We start from the raw sequence: 21,354 nt of genomic DNA, 5'->3' as shown, positions 1-21,354 counted from the left end.
AACCACATCCTGACTTGAGATAACTAAAACTCCAAAAGTGAGCTGCCTTGCTGTCTATTGTCTATGTAACCATTCTAGCAGAAATGCCCTACAAAGGCAGCAACCGTGCTTCTCGTGTAAAGCACACAAGAGACTCATTCCAATAGAGTTTGATGTTAGCAAGTTGCTAAGTCAATTATGCAATACTATAAGAATGAAACATACGAAGCACACAAATATTGGTTAAAATAGTACATTTTTAATTAGAATGAAAATTTTTTGCAGTATTGAATGAAACAGAAACTCTGCATATCTCTCGATACTTTCTCTGACATCTTGAATAAATTTTTTCCACTTAATTTGTCGCAATGCATTCTGGCTTTGCCTTACCCACAACAGATATATGCAATGCTGCTAAGAATCTTGGCAAACATACAAAATTCTTGCTGGCACTCTATGTAGGGAACTGCACACTCACACAGTACTGAATGTGACATACCAAGTTCAGGATTCACTCAGCGCAAACTCTCCCTGTGGTGGAACATCTTGTTATTTTTGAACATCAAAAGAATCTAAACATTTTCAGTCATAATGATGAAAATCATCAAAGTGCCCTGGAGATATTTCCCTTTAAACTGCTTTAACAGTGATTTATCATACAGTGAATGGTCACAAAAATAACAAGCTGATTTCATTTCTTTTAAGTTATTACATCATTATCACTGCACTAGTCATGAGGAAATAAATAACTCACCATCTTTGCTACCCTAAAACCCAAACACTGTGTATAAAACCAAACTGCCGTGCATCTTTGTTGACTGAGACACCTGAAAAATTACTGATGCATGCAAGAATATGTGGCTCTGTAAAATTTTGATGTTGCCTGCAGGGAAACCAACAGTACTTTTTGTAAAAGCCCTAAAGCATGAGTGCTTTACGCTACATGTTGCCTGCCAAATAGGGATCTAACTGAAAAACAACAACAACTCTTTTAAAAGCGTGCAGAGCAGACAGACCTTTTAGTCAAGATGTGCTTGAAGCTGGGCCTTTTCTGAATCAATTATTCATCTGGATTCATTAGATGTTCCCTGTGATTTCACTCCAACTTTCTACGGTCATCTCTGTCTACTGGTTTGTGGTCCATCAGAAAAGACAGCATATATGTGGATTATTTCTGTCTCAGCGTGAAACATTTCACATGGCCCCATTGTGGACATTGCGCTTCATTGATCAAGAAGTATCCTGCTTCCAAAGTGCATCTTTGGTAGGGTGCTGCTCAATACCGAGCAGTGCCTTGAAGTAAGGTGTGGGCGACGATTAATGGGCTACAAAGCCTAAATTCTCTGTTTTACCAAGGGTTTCATCTTGGTAGCCCAATGCCCAGTGTGCCCATTGCCTTACGGCAGACTGAGAAGCTTCCTCCACATGTCATGAGCATGTGGCCTAATGCTACACCACAGTGCTGATGGTGGAAGACTCCTCAGACTTGCCCTGCCTGCTGGGCAGAGACTTGAGATACTCCAGGTGGCGTCTGGCATCTTCCTGATTGTGTCTCACATAGTAGACCAGGTAGGAGATGACCATGGTGAACCATCCAAACATGGTCACCAGCATGGCCACGTCCGTGGTCTTTCTGAGCACCACACACAGGTCCAGGTCTTTGGCCAGCAGGAAGGGCACACCTTGGGCTCCAGAGTCCACAGGATCAGAGGTCTGGCAGACAATGCCAGTCAAGGACACAGGCTCCAGGTCCAGGTGTGGAAGAGCGGTCTGAAGCCTACAGTCACAGTGCCAGGGGTTTTCAGTGAGGTTGGACCTTGCTTGGATACCTTCAAATGCATCTGGGTCCAGCGTTGTGAGCTGGTTGGACGAGAGATCCAGAAACTGTAGAGAGGCGGCCAAACCTCTAAAGGCTCCAGGTTCAAGCAGAGCCAGTTCATTATGGGAAAGGTCCAGTTCAGTTAGCAATGGAAGATCATGAAAAGCATTGGCAGGGATGCTGTTCAGAAGGTTGTAGTCCAGGTAAAGGCGTTGAGTGTCATTGGGAATGTCCTGAGGGATCTCTGTAAGATGCAGGTTGCTGCAGCGCATGGTCTTACCACCAAACGAGCCCTTGCTGTCTGAACAGTAACAGCGTTTAGAGCAAGAGGTTGCGGGGTGGTGTAAACACAGTGTCATCAGCACTAAGCTGTGAAACAGCAACCACATGACCACGGAGCGCCGTAGTAGCCAACCTGAGGGCATTGTGGGACAGCGGGCATAATCCCTTTAGAGTACTGCCAGTGCTGAGAGCATCTAGGGTGCTGTAGCCAACATCAGACTCCACAACAGCCTCTGAGCCTAGAAGATTGAAAAAATAAAATGCAATCAGTTAATGGGGAATATACTGTATAGTAAGATGTTTTTTTTTTTTGGAATGCCATTGTGCTGACAAGATTTATTAACATAGTTTAATATGTTCTCAGAAGTCTGTGTGGCAATTTACTTGGTTAAAAATATATGTGGGTGAATATTGCTGCTTATTTCTGTATTGTAATATCGATGCATATACAAACATTTTTTACATACAATTCAGCATTGTATTAATTTAGGTGAAAACAGTGTAGAAAAACATACCTTGATTATTTTTAACTAGAATTTTATGTATTTCACATCTTGCTTTAAATATTTTGAATCTAATTTTCACCATTGGTTGTTTGGTTGAAATGATGTTTCCTCTGAGAAAAAAGGCAAATACATAGATATCAGTATACAGTGTACATGATCGAACATCAGAATGGTGAACCAGTTTAATTTAATATTTGTAATCCATTAGTCTTGGCATCCTGAATACCCATAATTGGAGTTGTTTGTTCATATACAAGAGGAGTCGGGAGACAATGAAGCAGTTTAGGTCAGTCTTAATTTTTGGTCCCATTGCACTTTCTTATTCTTAGGGCTTTTCACTCAGACTTAAACAAACATAAAACTCTCAGACATACTCTTTATACTCTTTAACAATATTCACTCTCAAGCACAGAAGTTTGCACTACACACTCGTGTCACTCTCTCTCCTCTTTGTTTTAACTGCATATAAAGCTTTAAGTCAAATATGTTTTCTCTTGCAGCGAGCCCTCATCAATCTCTAGTGATTTAAGGATGTGGACATAATCTACTTTGGTTGCCCCTAATTAACTCTAAAGAAATTACATCCCTTATAGCTTCCTGTGGCTATGCGTAGTACATGCTCAGAAAACACAATTTCATACACACACAACCATGCATACAATTATGGCAGCACAATAATGGTTTAAATGTTAATCATGATTATTAATCATGATTATTCTACCCTTTGAAGTTGTATTTATTTTTATTGCAGGGCTGCACGATTTGGACAAATCGTTGCCACAGTTTTGATATTTTGTTTCTTAAATAAAAATGCACTGCAACCCAAGTTTATTCAGCTGACTTGCTGTGTAATCAGTTAATGTCTGAACAGACAGAGTTGTTGAATGACTGGTCTCTGAACAGTTTGAAAGGCACCAGATTTTCATCCTACCTCCACATAGTCTCTGAAGACAGTATGTTCCAGCTCTCTAATGTGAGCTTTGTTATCAAAGAGATATATGAAACTTACTGTTAAACATCTGCGGTTCTGTATGTCAGTGCGTGCTCCAAACTGAAAGGTGATTGATCAGTGGCGAACTTCTGAAGAGAGCTCGATTTGTCAGGTGAGGTGAAAATAGACTCAGTAGTGCTTGTGATTTGACCAAACATCTTTAGACACAGCCTATTATAAAAATGAGCAACAATTTGTAACATTAGCAGGCTAATAATTTATCTTTGCCATCTCACTAATATCGCAGACATTTATGCTTAATTAACCGTGAGAGGAAGAAATTGTTATCGCGATTAAAATAGATTAATTGTGCAGCCCTACATACAAGAATCTTGAATACATACACCACATAATTTAAACAAGCAGTTGTTTGATGAAAGCAAATGTACTGATGAAAGCTATCTGCTGTACTTGCTCAAAGCAAAGTGGGTGTAGCAACTCGTAATCTAATAACAAAACATATTGTAACAACTGCACGATGTAATAAGTTAAATGTTCATAATGTAATAATTTATATAAATAAAAGTCTGAGTGCATATGTGTAAAGGGATTCATGGGAAATGAGAAGGCGAGAACCGGCTTGACCAAAAGTACAAACACACAAAGGTGTCGGACAGCTGCCCATAACTCTCTCTTTGTCGCACTGCAGTCTCCAGTCGGCCTTTATCCCTCTCTGAGGCTTGATTAACCTGATTAGGGGCCGGGTGTGTAGTATCACGACCCGGCCCGCCCTGTCACAATATGTAATAATGTTTTTCTGCATAACTTAATAGGTTATTTTATGTGAAATGTATTACATTATGAACTCACTGTAGCAAATTAATATGTAGCCTAATCACAGTACATTGTGTAATAACAGAGCACAATGTAGAGATAAAACATGTATAAAATAAATTTGTCAACGTAATGTTATGAGCACAAAACTTAATAATAATATAAATATTACATTGAGAAATATATTCTTATTAGGCAACATTTTGACTCATATTTTCATACAAATGTACTATTGTGATTGTGAACTGCTCCATCATTTTGAGTTGCTTTGACCCAGAAACTGATTATATAATTATGTTTCTAATCATGTTCTTGATGTAATCATTTAAATAGTGATTGTATCACGGAATGAGTCAGAAATGAGTACCCAAATGCAGGAATGATTGAAAATAAAAAAATCTCAATAAACTTATATATATATATATATATATATATATATATATATATATATATATATATATATATATGTATTTTCAGTTTTAGTGATATGCAAGGACATTATAGGCCTACATTTCCTGAGGTTTCCTTAGGTGACAAATTGATGTTTTATTGACATCTTCCCGTGGCAGATAACGCAAGCTGTCACACACCACATGTGTCATAACAATATTGATTCTTTGGATTTCATAATAAAATTGTTATATGTTAAAAGCTGTGACTTTGTTTTATCAAAATAATGTAAAACACAAAACAGTCAAAATTCACAGCTGTCTAATTATAAAACTATATTTCTACCCCAAATTGTTGATGAGATTTAAAAATGTAAATGTTGGCTGTCATAAAACTTGTTTTTGAGAAAAAAAAAAACAAAATAGACAAAAGATTCAAACATTTTTTTCTAAATGTAATTTTTTTTTTTAGATTTATTCAAACATAGGCTACATTAAATAATTTATAGACATCAATCCACAGTTAAATAAAATGCATGTATATACAGTATCTCACAAAAGAGTGCACCCCTCACATTTTTGTAAATATTTGATTCTCTTGATCTTTTCATGTGACACCACTGAAGAAATGACACTTTGCTACAATGTAAAGTAGTGAGTGTACAGCTTGTATAACTGTCAATTTGCTGTCCCCTCAAAATAACTCAACACACAGCCATTAATGTCTAAACCGCTGGCAACAAAAGTGAGTACACCCCTAAGTGAAAATGTCCAAATTGGACCAATTAGCCATTTTCCCTCCCCGGTGTCATGTGACTCATTAGTGTTACAAGGTCTCAGGTGTGAATGGGGAGCAGGTGTGTTAAATTTGGTGTCATCGCTCTCACACTCCCTCAAACTGGTCACTGGAAGTTCAACATGGCACCTCGTGGCAAAGAACTCTCTGAGGATCTGAAAAAAGAATTGTTACTCTACATATAGATGGCCTAGGCTATAAGAAGATTACCAAGACCCTGACACTGAGCTGCAGCATGGTGGCCAAGACCATACAGCGGTTTAACAGGACAGGTTCCACTCAGAACTGGCCTCGCCATGGTCGACCAAAGAAGTTGAGTGCACATGCTCAGCGTCATATCCAGAGGTTGTCTTTGGGAAATAGACGTGTGCGTGCTGCCAGTATTAAAAACTTAATATTAGGCCTGTGTTTGTTTTTTATATGAACATTTTTATTGATTCAAAAAACAGGATTGCACAAACAGAACATACACACACTGAATCAGGCCTGTGGTTTTAATGTTGTGGCTGATCTGTGTGTGTGTGTGTGTGTGTCTGTGAGCGTGTATTTATCACTTTGTGGGGACCAATTGTCCCCATAAGGATAGTGAAACCCGAAATTTTTGACCTTGTGGGGACATTTTGTCGGTCCCCATGAGGAAAACAGCTTATAAATCATACTAAATTATGTTTTTTGAAAATGTAAAAATGCAGAAAGTTTTCTGTGAGGGTTAGGTTTAGGGGTAGGGTTAGGTTTAGGGGATAGAATATAAAGTTTGTACAGTATAAAAACCATTATGTCTATGGAAAGTCCCCATAAAACATGGAAACACTACATGTGTGTGTGTGTGTGTGTGTGTGTGTGTATATATATATATATATAAAATATTCTGTATATATTAATAATGTATTTATACAGGGCCTGGGTAGCTCAGCGAGTATTGACTACCACCCCTGGAGTTGCAAGTTTTAATCCAGGGCATGCTGAGTGACTCCAGCCAGGTCTCCTAAGCAACCAAATTGTCCCAGTTGCTAGGGAGGGTAGAGTCACATAGTTTAACCTCCTCGTGGTCGCAATTAGTGGTTCTCGATCTCAATGGGGCACGTGGTGGTTTGTGCGTGGGTTGCGGAGGGTAGCATGGTCCTCCACATGTTGTGAGACTCTGCGGTGTCATGCACAATGAGCCACGTGATAAACTGCGTGGATTGACTTTCTCAGAAGCGGAGGCAACAGAGATTTGTCCTCTGCCACCTGGATTGAGGTGAGTAACTGTGCCACCACGAGGGAATTGGGCATTCCAAATTGGGGAGAAAAGGGGATAACATTTTTTTTATTATTATTTATAATTTTTTTTCAGATTCATAATTTTTATTGATTCTCATAAATGAAAATTGATAAACAAAACATATATACACAGAATACATTTTAACCCCCACTATTACCTCTTCCAATCCCCAACCCCACCCTGGCCCCAACAACATCCCAGTGGTCACAAATTATAGAGACACGACACAAAATATAGATATTTTTTAATAATAAATAAATATATATATATATATATATATATATATATATATATATATATATATATATATATATATATATAATAAAAATAATCACTCATCCATAAATTATATATACCTGCCCCATTTCTCCACAAACCCACTGTACTTCCCCATTTTTCTATATGGCCCCTCCTCAAAGGCTGCCACACCTCCCATCTCCGAGCACCACACCAGAAAGGAGGGTGCTCTAGCCGACCTTCAGCCCCTTAAAATGATCTGTTTGGCAATCATTACACTGGTTAAGATTCAACTCTTTATATGTCTATTTTCAATGTCAATGACTGCCCCATCACCCAAAATACAGAGTCAGAGGCAAAATGATACCCAAGTGCCTAATACATCGCACACCAGACTCTGAACCTTCAGCCAAATCTCCTGAATCGCAACACCCCCCCAAAAGACATGGGTTATGTCTCCATCCTCTGATTGGCATAGCCATCAGGTTGGTGTGTCTTGAAGAATAAGCCTATACAATCTAGAGGGGGTCCAATAGAACCGATATAAAATCTTGAATTGTATAAGGCACACCCTTGACTCTCTAGGTGCAGTCTTGAAATTTTTTTGAATTCCAACACACTCGCCCTCCTCCAAATTCCTATAATCTTTTGAGAGTGGTCAAGATTCCATCCCCTAGACTCTGAATTAACAGGGTGTAATGCACTGATGCCTCATGACCTTCTCCAAAAGCATTAATCACCACTCTCAAAGTATCTGCCGCTTTAGAGGGGTGAATGCTATTCCCAAAAATAGTACAGAGCAAGTGGCGCAGCTGTAGAAACCTAAAAAACTGAGATATAAGGATTCCAAAATGTTGAACCAAATTTTCAAACGATCTCAATACACTACTCTGATATACAGTCAGGTCCATAAATATTGGGACACTGACACAATTCTAATCTTTTTGGCTCTATACACCACCACAATGGATTTGAAATGAAACAAACAAGATGTGCTTTTAGACTTTCAGCTTTAATTTGAGGGTATTTACATCCAAATCAGGTGAACGGTGTAGGAATTACAACAGTTTGTATATGTGCCTCCCACTTTTTAAGGGACCAAAAGTAATGGGACAATTGGCTGCTCAGCTGTTCCATGGCCAGGTGTGTGTTATTCCCTCATTATCCCATTTACAAGGAGCAGATAAAAGGTCCAGAGTTCATAAATATTTCACCACCAGCAGATTTCACTGAGGGAATAGTAGAAAAAGACTCTCTGCTTTATATATCTAGCCAAACGTTTTCCAGCTTTGTCCCTCAACTAAAAATATGACTGTCTTGCCCTGAATAACCAAAACTCCACTTTTCGCGACAAAATTGTATTATATCTGTATTTCAATCGGATCAAATCTCTGAGGCCATCAGACGACATTCGGCACTTCAGCTCTGTCTCGGCACTTTTCATATTCCCTTCTAACTCCACAAGTTCTTGTGCTTTGGATATTTTAATGAATGAGGCATACTATATGATCCAGCCCCCAAGAACCACCTTAAGTGCCTCCCAAGCCAGGCCCACAGAGGATACTGAGGACCAGTTGGTGTCCATATAAACATTGTTCCCTATCTGTTACTCACTCGACGTTGTGTCGATGAGTTGACACTAGGGTTTCACTCTTGGTAGCCCAGACATCTCTGATCTTTGAGAAAATGCCAATGAGAATTGGCGTGTGGAATTTGCAAGCCACTCCCCCAGACTTACGGGTATAAAAGGAGTGCCGCTTGCAAACACACACTCAGATTTCTTCTTCGGAGCCGAGCGGATGTATTCAAAGAGCTGAATTCCTCCTGCTGTTCCATTCATCTCTCTCTCTCTGAAAAGCTGTTGGATTTACGGCACATTACAGCGGTTCTCCCACTCACACACAACATTTGTGTTGTGTAACACCCCTGGGCACTTCGACAGCTGAGCAGAGATTCTTATATATATATATATATATATATACAAATAAAAAGAGAAGATTTTCCTCTAAAAGAGTGGCGCAAACGAAAGCGTCTTTTTCAAGATGCCTTTATGTTTTTGTGTATTTCCTAGGTTCACGACTGAGCCTACAGTGCTACTGGACAGGTCGCCTCCACCTTGCATGCCACGGCTCTCCTGCAAGTGCACCAAGCTGAGGCGCTCAAAGAACTGCAAGAGGGTAGTTCTGACCCGAGAATAATGCAGGACCTGCGCTCGGTGACCGATCTCGCCCTCCGAGCGATGACCACCTTAGTGGTCCAGGAGAGCCACCTTTGGCCCAACTTGGTCAAACCAGGTTGGCCTATTCCGCGGCACCATAGAGGATTTTGCCTAGCAATCTTCATTGGTTAAAAGGCAGACGGGACCATACAACACATGCTGCCCAGTGCGACACAATGTCTCGCACCCCAGTCTGTTTGTCGTCAAGGGTGGCCCCGGCATCGAGCCACCCGCAGAAAGCACATGGCACCCGTCACATGGCCGGTCGCCAAGAACCGGCCATGCTTCAACTTGGCTTCAAAGCGTTCCAAGAGACGCGCAGACCAGGAAGTAGGAGATCCGCTGCACAGGAGCTGGTAAGAGCACCACTCCTTCCCCCGGTGGAGGGCCGATGGAGGTTCTTTATTTTCCTTTTCTTATTTCACTGCATACCCCAATGGCCGCTGTACCCACATTCTAAGAAAAGAGCAGTTATCTAATTTCCTGGGCCTCACAGTTGGTGTCCCCGGCCATCGTTTTCACGACCATCGGGCACTGTTTCTCTCTCTGGCAGGCATCGCGCCACGATGGGCTACCTCAACAGCACAGCGGACATGCAGTCATGGCAGGTTATGCTCAGAGGAGAGTGGAGACTCCACCCTCAGGTGGTTCAGCTGATCTGAAGTTGATTCGGCCAAGTACAGGTAGACCTGGTCGCTTCCCGGAATCCTCCCACTGTCCTCTGTCCTTGGTCACCGTGTTTGTAGTAACGCCTCCCCTCCTTGGGTAGGACCTAGTGTGTTGTATTCCACTTCCAGTCCTCCACTCCTTTTTGGGGCTGGGTGTGGTCTCCGCAATGTCCTGCTCTTTGGAGGGACACCCCCCCCCCCAACATGGACCTTATATGGCCCCCGGTTGAACGATTTCGTTCATTTTTTGGGGGAGAAAAATAGAGAGAAGGCTATGGCTGGGCCAGCCAGTCCTTAAACTTCTGAGCAGTTAGCCGCTCCCCAAGGTGTCGGGGACCGCTTCATGCCTGCCAGTGGGTTGCGGGTAGTTATCAATGGCTTGCTGCGCTGGCTACAAGGTTCTGCCCATCTCGCACCGTCAGTCTGCATAACTGCGAACACCTGAGTGTATGTTTGCATGCGGCACTCATTTTATACCCATTTATCCGGGGGAGTGGCATGCAAATTCCACACACCAAATCTCATTGACCTTTTCTCAAAGATCAGAGATGTCTGGGCTCCCGAGAGTGAACCCCTAGTGTCAACTCATTGACACAACGTCTCTTTCCCTCCTACAGGGAACAGAGGTTACATCAGTAACCATGATGATTTCAGCCTTTAATATTTGTTGGAATTCCGGATTTCGCAAAAGGGATACATTAAAGCACCAACTATATGATTTATTTTTCTCCATATGTTGCACCTCTAAACTCACCAGGGTGTGATCTGAGACTAAGATGTTTCAAATTGAGCAATCAACAGATGAAATGAGTGACTTAGATATATATATATATAAAAATATTCTAGAATAAATCTTATGGACTGATGAACAAAATGTTCCTACCAGATGGGTTCAAAAGTTGACAAATATCTTCAAGACCAAGATTTTTACACATCATGTGAAGCATCAATATTGCTCACACTTTTACTTCACTATGATCAAGAACTGAGTCCATCAAAATATTCAAGTCTCCTCCCAATATTATATCATGAAGGGATTGAATTTCAGCTAAAATAATAATGACTTTAACTTTAATCTGTTTGAGACATTTGAATTATAGATGTTTACTTATCAATGTCATGACTCCCCTTCTCTTACTTGAAGCAGCACTAAAGAAAATATGCCCACCCCATATATTCCCAAATTGTTCAGCTTCCTGCGAGGAATGATGAGTTTCTTGAAGAAACGCTATTTCATATTTCATTAACCCTGCGCTGTTAAATTACATAACAAAAAATACTTTGTAAAACAAACTCCAGCTAATAGGCTGAATAAACACAAAGAACCTGTAGACTCATTCACAGACCTTTCTCGAAGAGTTATATCAATTTATGTAAAAGCATAGACCACTTTTAAAATTCATCGGCCTGTTTTTGGCCTTTATGAGCAAAATTTTGCCATGTTCTCTGAAAATTTTGTAATGATGCTTTTTATTTTGGTGGTTTCATTCCGATCAGACGAACGGCTTTGAAGCAATTCGCTAAAGTAGTTTCAGAACTATTTTCAAAGTGGCAACAGACCATAAGGCAAACCATAGCAAATATGGTATCATTGCGCTCGACAAGTGCTCCCGAACTTAACGAGACAAGACCAGTCCTGTGAAAATAAGCTCACAAAGTAAGCTCACAAGTTCTTCTTAGGCACCTTCAGGCCATGGTCCTGTTTCGTAAAAGTAAGGGGAAACATTATTTTGTCTCTAGGACTTACAGTTCAAAAGTTATTAGCGTAAACATGAAACCTGTTGGTGGCCCTAAAGGGTTTAAGTTACAGACACCAAATTTGCTGTGGTATCAGTTCTGACTGTCCTCCAGCTGTGTGCAAAATTTCATAACTTTCCTGTGAGTGGTTCTATGGATGGCCACAGACTCCCATGGCAGAAAAAAAAAGAATAATAAGAAAATTAAAGACTACGATTACAATAGGGGTTTTATCCCTTTCAGAGCTGGACCCCTATTAATAAATGTTTGCATTTTTCAATCCAGTGTATTTTGTTGTTAAAGACTAGATTTAGATAAAAATGTATGATTGTAAAGGAATACCAATGTTTTTTATGCATTAAAAGGAAACTATTTTTTTGTTTTGAAAATTATTACAATATGACAAAATGATTAGATTTTTAATGAAAATATTTGTGTTGAGTTCAGAATGTAATACATTTATCTTATTGTTTTATTACATTATTACATTACATACTATTATTACATTTAGCAAAAAAAGTTATTACATTATGCACTCTTTTAATGTAATAATTATTACTTTTTGAGAAATTATTACATTTTGAACATTTATTGAATTTACCTTATTACATTATGTGCAGTTATTCAATTTTGCATTGTTATTACATTATGAGTTGTTACAGGGGTTTCTCAATGATTATAACATTATTATCTCTTCAGAAAAAAGTCAGAAAAAAGATGCAAAGAACATGAACTTAAGTTATTTCCAGCAGCATTTATTTTCTTGAAGCGTTGCTTTATTAAAATTCCTGCCTTGCTGGCCTATTTCACATCTCTATCACAAGCATTAACGCAATTCAGAGATGACATGAGATGACAAAGCTTGCGGTCATGATGTTTCAGGTCTAGACACTTTAAACTGAGAATTAAAAACCTAGTTACATCACTGGTGCCTTATTTTTTCCATATTTTTTAAATGATATGAATTTCAAAACAATTACCAAGTAATGTGCCTTCTAGAGTTTTAGACTCTCGTAATTAAAGGAGGATTATGTTATGTTCACTTATTTGGACACAGGCAGGTGATTCCTTGCCCTTCACTGACATTGTGATTGGGGCTGGGTAAAAATATAGATTTGATCAGATTATTAACCATCTTCATTTGAATGATACAAAATCGATTCATTTATATAACATTAATGCAGGCTTACAAAGCATACTTAGAATAAAGCTGTCCAAAATCACCTCCTTCACCTCCACCATGAGTTCATCCATCAGATCATAATTAACCAACAGCAGCTTTGAATGCTTTTTAACTGAGTGCAGAGAGCAGATTTTGTGTTTTGTGTGGCTCGTGCCCATGGGAAACTCTGGTGGAAGACAGTGGTTCCAGTACGGTTCCGTTCACAGTGCAGGTTTGCTGAGAATGCAGTTGTCACTCTCGTAAATAACCGATCTGTGTGTGTCAAAACAGGACTGACAACCGTATTCTGCTGCTGTGTGAACGTGGCCCAAGTTTTCTCTGTGCTCGGAAACGCTGCTCAGCATGGATGGAGCAAGAGTTTCAAGATACTAAAAAAATATAAATATATACAATAATGTAGACTTTTTCAAAAGTGGCCTTTTTATTCTTGTTGTCAAGTTTTTAAACCTTGTGTTAGTTTTGTGCTAACATATTTTGTGTTCTGGTCAAAAATGTCTGGCCCACAACGATTGTTTGTAAATCCCTCATATTGTACAGTATATATTTTATCACAAAATATTATTTTTTATACACTTCTTATTTATATATTATACAAGTATATATATTTAATAACCAATTGCTTGATTTGAACAATATATTTATTTTAAAGCTTAGAATCTGGACAATCTTTACAATGTATATAGCTGATCCTACCAATTCTAAAATTCTGTTTCGTTGTCATCAATTGCAAATTTGTTATCACAACAGTTATATTCAGAGTTGGTAAAACCATAAAAATGATGAGATAGCCATGTGTTATGTGTAGAATTTAATGAGCAAATTTGTTTTACTGAGAGGCCAAATCAGAATCAGAATCAGAATCAGAAAAAGCTTTACTCAAGTAAGTTTTTTACGCATTCAAGGAATTTGTTTTGGTGTTGTAGGTGCGTTCACACAATCTCTAAATATATGAAACAAGAATTCAAATATAAGCAATATAAATATAAATACAAATATGTCCAAGCAGTATCAATTAAAAGTAAGTATAGAATAAAAGAGAGCAGAGTAATACAGTGGAATGTAGAGCTAGAGGTGGAGTGTGGAGAGTGTCAGGGTGGGTTGCAGTGAGTTTTAGTTTAAGCCCAGTGACACACATAAATATAATAACACAAGTGGCTTTTAGAAGTGTCAAGTTTTTCCTTCTTACTTCCTAAAACAAACATTAAACATAGCCAATGACATATCATAACTTACAGCAGATTACTCCGATTCAAACGAGCCCAAACACAACATAATATGATAGGGTAATCTTGAAATATTCCTGAAAGAGTGCACATAGAAAGACGGTGCACAAAAGGGTGCTCTACACCCGACGTGTGTGTGTGTCCACATATGTGCTCATCTAAAGGATTGAGATGCTTCTGAACACTTCATATTTCTATATTTTGTAGTATTAATCCATTCATTTCCAATGGCCAGTCATTTTCAGCCAGGAAGTGTACAAAGTGATATAAAACCTAAAATTAAAGTGAAGAAAATGTGTGTGTGTGTGTGTGTGTGTGTGTGTGTGTGTGTGTTTTCATATACCATATGTGAACAAAGTTAAGGAATTTTATTCCAATTGGATTAAGTTAAAAAAATATTTGTATGAACAAAAAAAGTTGTCTGGGTCAAAATGGAATACAACATAAGGGTTAAAAAAAAAGTGTTCATGATAATATGAATATATGCAATAAACATCACAAACAGAATGAAGATTTATGGTTTGTATACAATTATATAGGGATATCTATTATTATTATTTATTATTATTATCTTAAGGTAGAAGTCAGATAAAAGTAAATTTGTGACTATATTGTCTAAATGTATCAGAATTATCTGAAGAGTACCTTCTGAAACATAGTTACGGAAGGTACCTAGAAAGGTTACACAGTTTTATTTCTTTAAAAAAAAAATCTTTATGTAAATGTTGAGAAGAACATACTATGGATTAAACTATGTCAGCCCTCATTCCCAAATGAGCAGGTATAACATTAGCAAGGACACCTATATTTGCTCCAAAGTTAACAAATTAACATCAATTAATTTACGTACTGATTCAGGTCTTAGTAAAGGTGATATTGAATAAAGTGTTCACAGCATCATAATGAGTGTGTTTAGAGATGTTATTAGCAGTTCTTTTCACTTACACTAATGTTATGAGGTTTGTAATCGCTGTGATGCTTTAATCTTTTCAAAATGTGACTGTGATAATCAATTGCCTCTATTCTGATTCACATTCTGCACAGTTTTTAACCAAATTACTGTGTAATTTAACAATTTCATCAGATACATATGGCAAACAATGTCACTTTTCATTCCAGCCCACGTACTTTCCATTCCGTTTATGAGAGTACCTTGATGATAATACACAAGTTTTAACAGAAGAATTAATGTAAGCACTTTCATAAAATTATTAGCTTAACATTTCTGCCTTTATTCCCTCCAAGAATTGGTTTCATACACTTACAATGTAAGTGCCTCACTGGAACCTTGATTTTAGTTTTTTCAAAACAAACAGGACAGATGAGTCGAAATACATTTCTGTGGTAAACATTTGACCTTAAATGCTGTCCATTGAGCTTAACTTGTATTAAACCTGGAATATTCCTTTAAGACATCACAGGAGTAAGGAGTATCCTTTTCTTAGTCTCAGACGGCACGCCCACGGACCACCCACAATCAATGCTCTGAGAGTCGGATGCACGTAGCAAACAAAATTGGAAAATGCTTTCTGGAGCTACTTGGCGCAAATAGCATTAGCTGGTTCAATGAAAATTCCGCAAGTTGAAGCACACAGGACATTTCATCTGTCCATCTGGACACATAGTTGTGTTCATCACAAGTTTCTGTGTTGATACAATACTTTTGAGGACAAAATAATCACCAGATCTCTCCAAGTTCCCAGGTTATCAACTTCAAATCTGTTAAAAGATATTCAGAGTTTCGTTTGAAGCATATAGCAGAATGTAAAGTGGATTTCCACATGAATAACTGTACATTCTGCTTTGTTTATTTAGTTATGTCTGTGAAAGTCTCTGTGATGAGATTTCCTGTGTTGTACTTGTAATCTACAAATGTTATGCTATTTTTCCATCTGTTTCCTGTGCAACTGCTCACAGAAATTGTCATACAATTTTATAAATGATTTCTTTCCCCATATTGTTTTTTTATTATGGTATGATATATCTCCAATGACCCTGGCCCTAAATGGCACGTAATGACAAAAACCATGGATTTATTTATTTGCAAGTCAGTTAGAGGGCTTTTCCCATCTAAGGTCTTGGCTAATTTAAGCTGCTATACACTCCAGACCTTTGCCATGTTAATCAAAAGTCTGACTACGTGAGACTCAGTATATCTTGACAAGAGAGTTAACACTGAAATCCATTGAAATATTGTCACTGTTTATTAAGCATTTAGTTTTACCAGAAGAGAAACTTATAACCAGTGGCTTAAGGCTACATATTTTATGCAAGTATGCCAAAGGAGATGCAAATGCTTAGCCAGTGCTTTCCAACGGTGAGGTTTTGTTGAGCATACTTGACGTGCACTCTTGCATTGCTCTGGTGGTAGCAAACCTCAGAACTCAAGGGAGTGTTACCTTTAAATATCATGTAGCTAGCTATAAACATATCGACCTTAACTAACTCGACAAGGTTCTCTTCAAACCATTGCTCTGTCATAACAGTAGGTGATCTGAAAGAAGATGCCCTTTGCAGCAGCGCTAAGAATGCAATGCTTACTTGTGTTGCATTGTGAATAGAGTCTGATGAAAAGTGCTTGTGGAGAGTATTAATTGGGCATAAAGCTGCTGTAAGCGATACTAGCTGTCTTTTTAACTTCCAGCAGACTTAGCCATTAAAACAGACAATCTCTTCAACTAAAGAGCCACTCTTCAAAGATGAGTCTGCAAAACCAATGTTATCAAACCTGGTCATGCCAAATTATTGATGGGCAGAGAAGCCCTTTAAGTTTTCTGATCGGCCAACAGTCGGAACAATTTCAGGATGGTATTCAACAAATTGTCATGGTTACTGTTGTAACCTCCGTTCCCTGAGGGAAGGAACAAGATGTTGTGTCAAATAAAGTGACACAAGGGGTCTTCCTGGGACGCCAAACTTACCTCTGAACCTGAGAAAAGGCCAATGTCAAGTTGGCAGACAGAATTTGCATGCCCCGCGCATGACATACGGGTATAAAGGGAAGCGGGGCAGAGAGTGCCAGTCAGGATTTTGCACTGAGGAGCCAAAAATAAGGTACATCCGTTTACAGTGGTAGGTCTAGTGCTGTGGCAGGAGGGACACAACGTCTCGATCCTTCCCTCGGGGAACGGAAGTTACAACAGTAATATGACGTTCCCCTTCTAGCACTCACTCGACGTTGTCTTTCCCGGTCCTATTCTTTCAGGGGGAAAAGACCCTGCGGAGGCCACATCCTGCCCAGTCTGGGGGGGGTAACATGTGGCAAATACACCATGACGGTTATGAAGCCATACTTGGGAAATAGTACGGTGGTAGGTCCAGCCTAATGAGGGGGGGACTCTACAAGCACGGCGACCGGGGCAGCGGGGCTGCCCAAGGGAAACGCGGGTCCGTACCGCGGGAAATACATCACGGGGAGTTTGCCTTGGGAGTGTAGATTTTTGGGGCCTGGGTGCCGTGAGAATGGCGCGCACCGGCTGGATGACCCAGGGAGTGAGGAAATTGCTCTTTTATAGAGAATTTGGGTACCGCAGAGGCAGTGCGGCAAATTAAAGTATTAAAGGATTCTACTCCAGGCCCTCCACCGGGGGACGGAGTGGTCTTGGTACCAGCTCCGGAGTGAACATCTGACTGCCTGGGTCGCCCATCTCAGGAGCGCTTCAGAGCTTTCCTGGTCCTGGCGACAGGGGGCTTACGCCACCTGCGAGGTGCTCGACGCTGGGGCTGAGAGCTGGGCCCAGGTTGAGGTGGAGCTGCCTGTTGTTTGGTCGCAGGGGGACACCCTCGGCGAGCAGGCGGGTCTCACTGGTTGGGCGGCGCCGCGGCATGATGTGAGAAATCGCCTCCATCTGCTTCTTCACTGCCGAGAACTGCTGGGCGAAGTCGTCGACGGTGTCGCCGAAGAGGCCGAGCTGGGAGACGGGGGCGTTGAGAAATCGTGACTTGTCAATGTTGCGCATCTCAACCATGTTCAGCCAGAGGTGGCGCTCCTGGTGAACGCCCGCCCGAGTGCCTACACTGTGACCTTTGTGGCTCTGAGTGCGAGGTCGGTGGCAGAGCGCAGTTCCTGCAGCACGTGGGGGTCGGGACTACCAGGTGCAGATCTTTAAGTGCCTTGGCTTGATGGACTTGCAGGAGAGCCATGGCATGCAGAGCAGAGGTTGCCTGTCTGGTGGCGCTGTAGGCTTTGGAGGTCAATGATGACGTCATCCTACAGGCTCTGGAGGGGAGTACCTGGCGGTCCCGCCAGGTGGCGGCATTCTCGGGACACAGGTGGATCGCAACTGCTCTATCTACCTGGGTTACTTCCTTGTACCCATGGACCACACCGCTATCCAGGGTAGTGAGAGCGGACGAGCGGAGGGGTCGGTTACGGGCAGTAAAAGGTGCCCTCCACGACCGCGTCAGCTCGTCATGCACTTCCGGCAAGAACGGTACCGGGGGGTGGGGGGCGTTGCTGTGAATGGCGCCCGGAGCCGAGGTACCAGTCGTCAAGCCGCGAAGGCTGTGGGGAGGACGGAGGGTTCCAGTCCAAGCCCACGCTCACGGCAGCCCAGACAAGCATGTCGGCCATCTGCGCGTCCATCTCAGACTGGGCATGCTGGCTCGAAGGTGGCAGCCCAGTCGAGTCTTCCGCGTCAGATGCCTGGACGCTCTCCGATGCAGCTGCGATATCATCTTCCAAGTCCAGGGGCTCAAGGGAGAATACCGGCTGGCTGTGAGGCGAGCCGCACTCATCTCGGACTCGGACGGAAGCGAACGAGCGTGTCGGGGGGCAGGTGGTTTGTGGGGATTTACCCGGCCCGCCGTTATCCGCTTATCGCCATCATCGCCAGCCGGGTCGTCCTCAATCCCGGCTGATGTGGCATTCACCTTGAGGAAGGAGAGCCACAACCGCAACGCTGCCATGGTCATGTTCTCACAATGAGTACATGAGCCATCCACGAACACCGCCTCAGTGTGATCGCTGCCCAGGCACACGAGGCAGCGTCTGTGGCCGTCGGTCTTGGAGAGAAATCGACCGTATCCAGGAACAAAACAGGGGTAGAAAGGCATCTTGAAAAAGACGCAAAGGATGTTCAACGCCGCTGTGTATTGCTCTTTTGTGAGTGGAAAACTCAAACTCTTTTAGAGAAATCAAAACTCTTTTAGCAGAACACTCTTTTAATGGTGAAACGTGCTGTCTAAGCGCCCAGAGGCATAGACTGCACAGCGTGCAGAGAGAGAACGCCAGCTGGAAATGCGCCGTAGATCCAACAGCAATGCTTCCCGCTGACAGAGGTGAGTGAAACAGTGGTGAACTTCAGCTTGCTTGTTGCACAACCGTTTGGCTTCGGCGGGGCATGCAAATTCTCTCTGCCAACTTGACATTGGCCTTTTCTCAGGTTCAGAGATACGTTTGGCATCCCAGAAAGACCCGTTGTGTCACTTCATTCGACACAGCGTCGAGTGAGTGACAGAAGGGGAACGCTTACTCCTTATTATTCCTTTTTAATGGAACGACATGTCTCTTGACTATATAAAAACGAATTGGAAAGGCAGCTTCCTGGATGTTTGAACTTGGATGATACACTTATGTATTAAGTGTTTTCTAACAGATTGAGATCCGTTTCCACACATAGTATCAGACTCATTCAATGCTACACATGCTCCTTATCTGTATTTGGTTAGGTGCCAAAATTAGTTGTAATATGCTTATGCTTAGATAGCCTTACTAGAAATACTGGTGTTAAATATTGCAGATGGAAAAGACAGCAGCCCAATCTGTTGTACAGTAAAAGAGAGGCCAGGCAAGAAACACTGCCTGCTATTTGAACTGCGGTTGCCATTTTGGATATTTAATCCCAGCGGTGTTGTGGTCAGTAATCCATAATAATTGTTTCACTCAAGACATAGCTTGTGTTGTCTAAAGTGCAAGTAATGGTGAAAGACAGCTTGCCCTGTAATTCACACTTTTTTATTTATTTTGTCCTGTAAGCCTCTAAAAATAGCGGTCTTCCCACTTCAGCTCATTAATAAATCAATAGTGTATAAGAAGTGGCTATCCTCTTACTAATCTTCAGGGCAACACACTCTGCAAGGAGGCTGTCTAGGTTGGCTGCGATAAAGGGTCCAAATCTCTGAAAGTCCAACTTTTTTTTTTTCAGCAAATGATCAGTGGAAAGAGGTGGTTAACATTAGGATGTCAAATTAAACATTATATGAGATAAATAAGGTTGGCAATTTGTGCAGTCCTGTAACAATTGTTTTTTAAATAGTTTAAAAACATTTTTTTGTGTGTGTGATTTTGTTACCGGGACGCAAATTTGCGGTTTTGATACTCAAATTTTTCACTTCTGTGATTCGTGCAGATCTGAAGAGTTTCTGTAATATTTCTGTACAAATTCACAAATGGTTATTGAATGTCTCATAATTTTATTTAATTCAATATTACCTTATCTTTCCTCAGACCCCAGTTATTTAAGTAATTTAAATTCACAAAGAAAATAAACAAGTCCTCTTTATTATTTTCTCCAATCAAAGCAATTGGGGTGTAATGGTTCTTGGTAAAAAAACGAAACGTACGGTTCGCCAACCATGGTTGGTTAAGCAGTTGCTCCGCGGTTCATCTCTAGTTTAATAATGCATCTGGATCATAAAGTTTGGCGAAGAAAATAAAGCACCAAATAGACATGTATGGCTCCGCCTGTGTTTCACGTGGGTCAACTTTATACAGCAGGGGTTTTCAGCGGGGGTGGTACTGCCCCCCAGGGTACATTCAAAGGATGCCAGGGGGTGCTGAAAGCATATTAGTAGAGAGGAGGCAGTTAGGTTACAAATGGGGGGGGGCATTTATCTGTCATAATACTCAAATCTATTGTCAAGTTCCTCTTTGCATTAAAACATTTATCTAGACTTGGAGTATCTCAGTTGGTTCTCAATCATACGGGTTGGAACACATTTGTACCGCATTTCATCTGATTTTGAAGTCTAGCAATGCATCTGAAGTATCTGGTTTAGCAGCATCATATACTCTGGCAGAGGCACAACCACAGCTAATGCACCTGTGTGGCTCTGTAGATGGATACGGCTCAATGGACAGAACACTGCGAGCGCAAAGCTCTTAAACTCACAGTTTTGCGAGAAGCAGAAAGCATTTCAAATCAAATCAAAATCAAATCACTTTATTGTCACACTACCATGTACACAAGTGCAACAGTAGGTGAAATTCTTGTGTGCAGTTCCGAGCAACATAGCAGTCATGACAGTGACGAGACATATACCAATTACAATAAACAACATACTTACA

The 21,354-nt window shown here is 40.8% G+C and overlaps 1 protein-coding gene across 1 annotated transcript in view; it reads right to left on the bottom strand.

The window, feature by feature from the left end:
• Window positions 1–282: 282 nt before the first annotated feature.
• The window catches only part of lrrc3ca (leucine rich repeat containing 3Ca), a 40,804-nt gene continuing 19,732 nt past the window's right edge, over window positions 283–21,354 (bottom strand). The window contains exon 2 of the mRNA XM_052112947.1: window positions 283–2,319. Coding sequence (XP_051968907.1) covers window positions 1,429–2,223 — 795 coding nt within the window. The 5' untranslated portion in view covers window positions 2,224–2,319 and the 3' untranslated portion in view covers window positions 283–1,428. The remainder of the gene's footprint in view (window positions 2,320–21,354) is intronic.

This window comes from Xyrauchen texanus, chromosome 40 (genome assembly GCF_025860055.1).
Source record: "Xyrauchen texanus isolate HMW12.3.18 chromosome 40, RBS_HiC_50CHRs, whole genome shotgun sequence".
Lineage (NCBI taxonomy): Eukaryota > Metazoa > Chordata > Actinopteri > Cypriniformes > Catostomidae > Xyrauchen > Xyrauchen texanus.
Note: the sequence above shows the minus strand (reverse complement) of the source record. Positions and strands in the feature narration are given on the sequence as shown.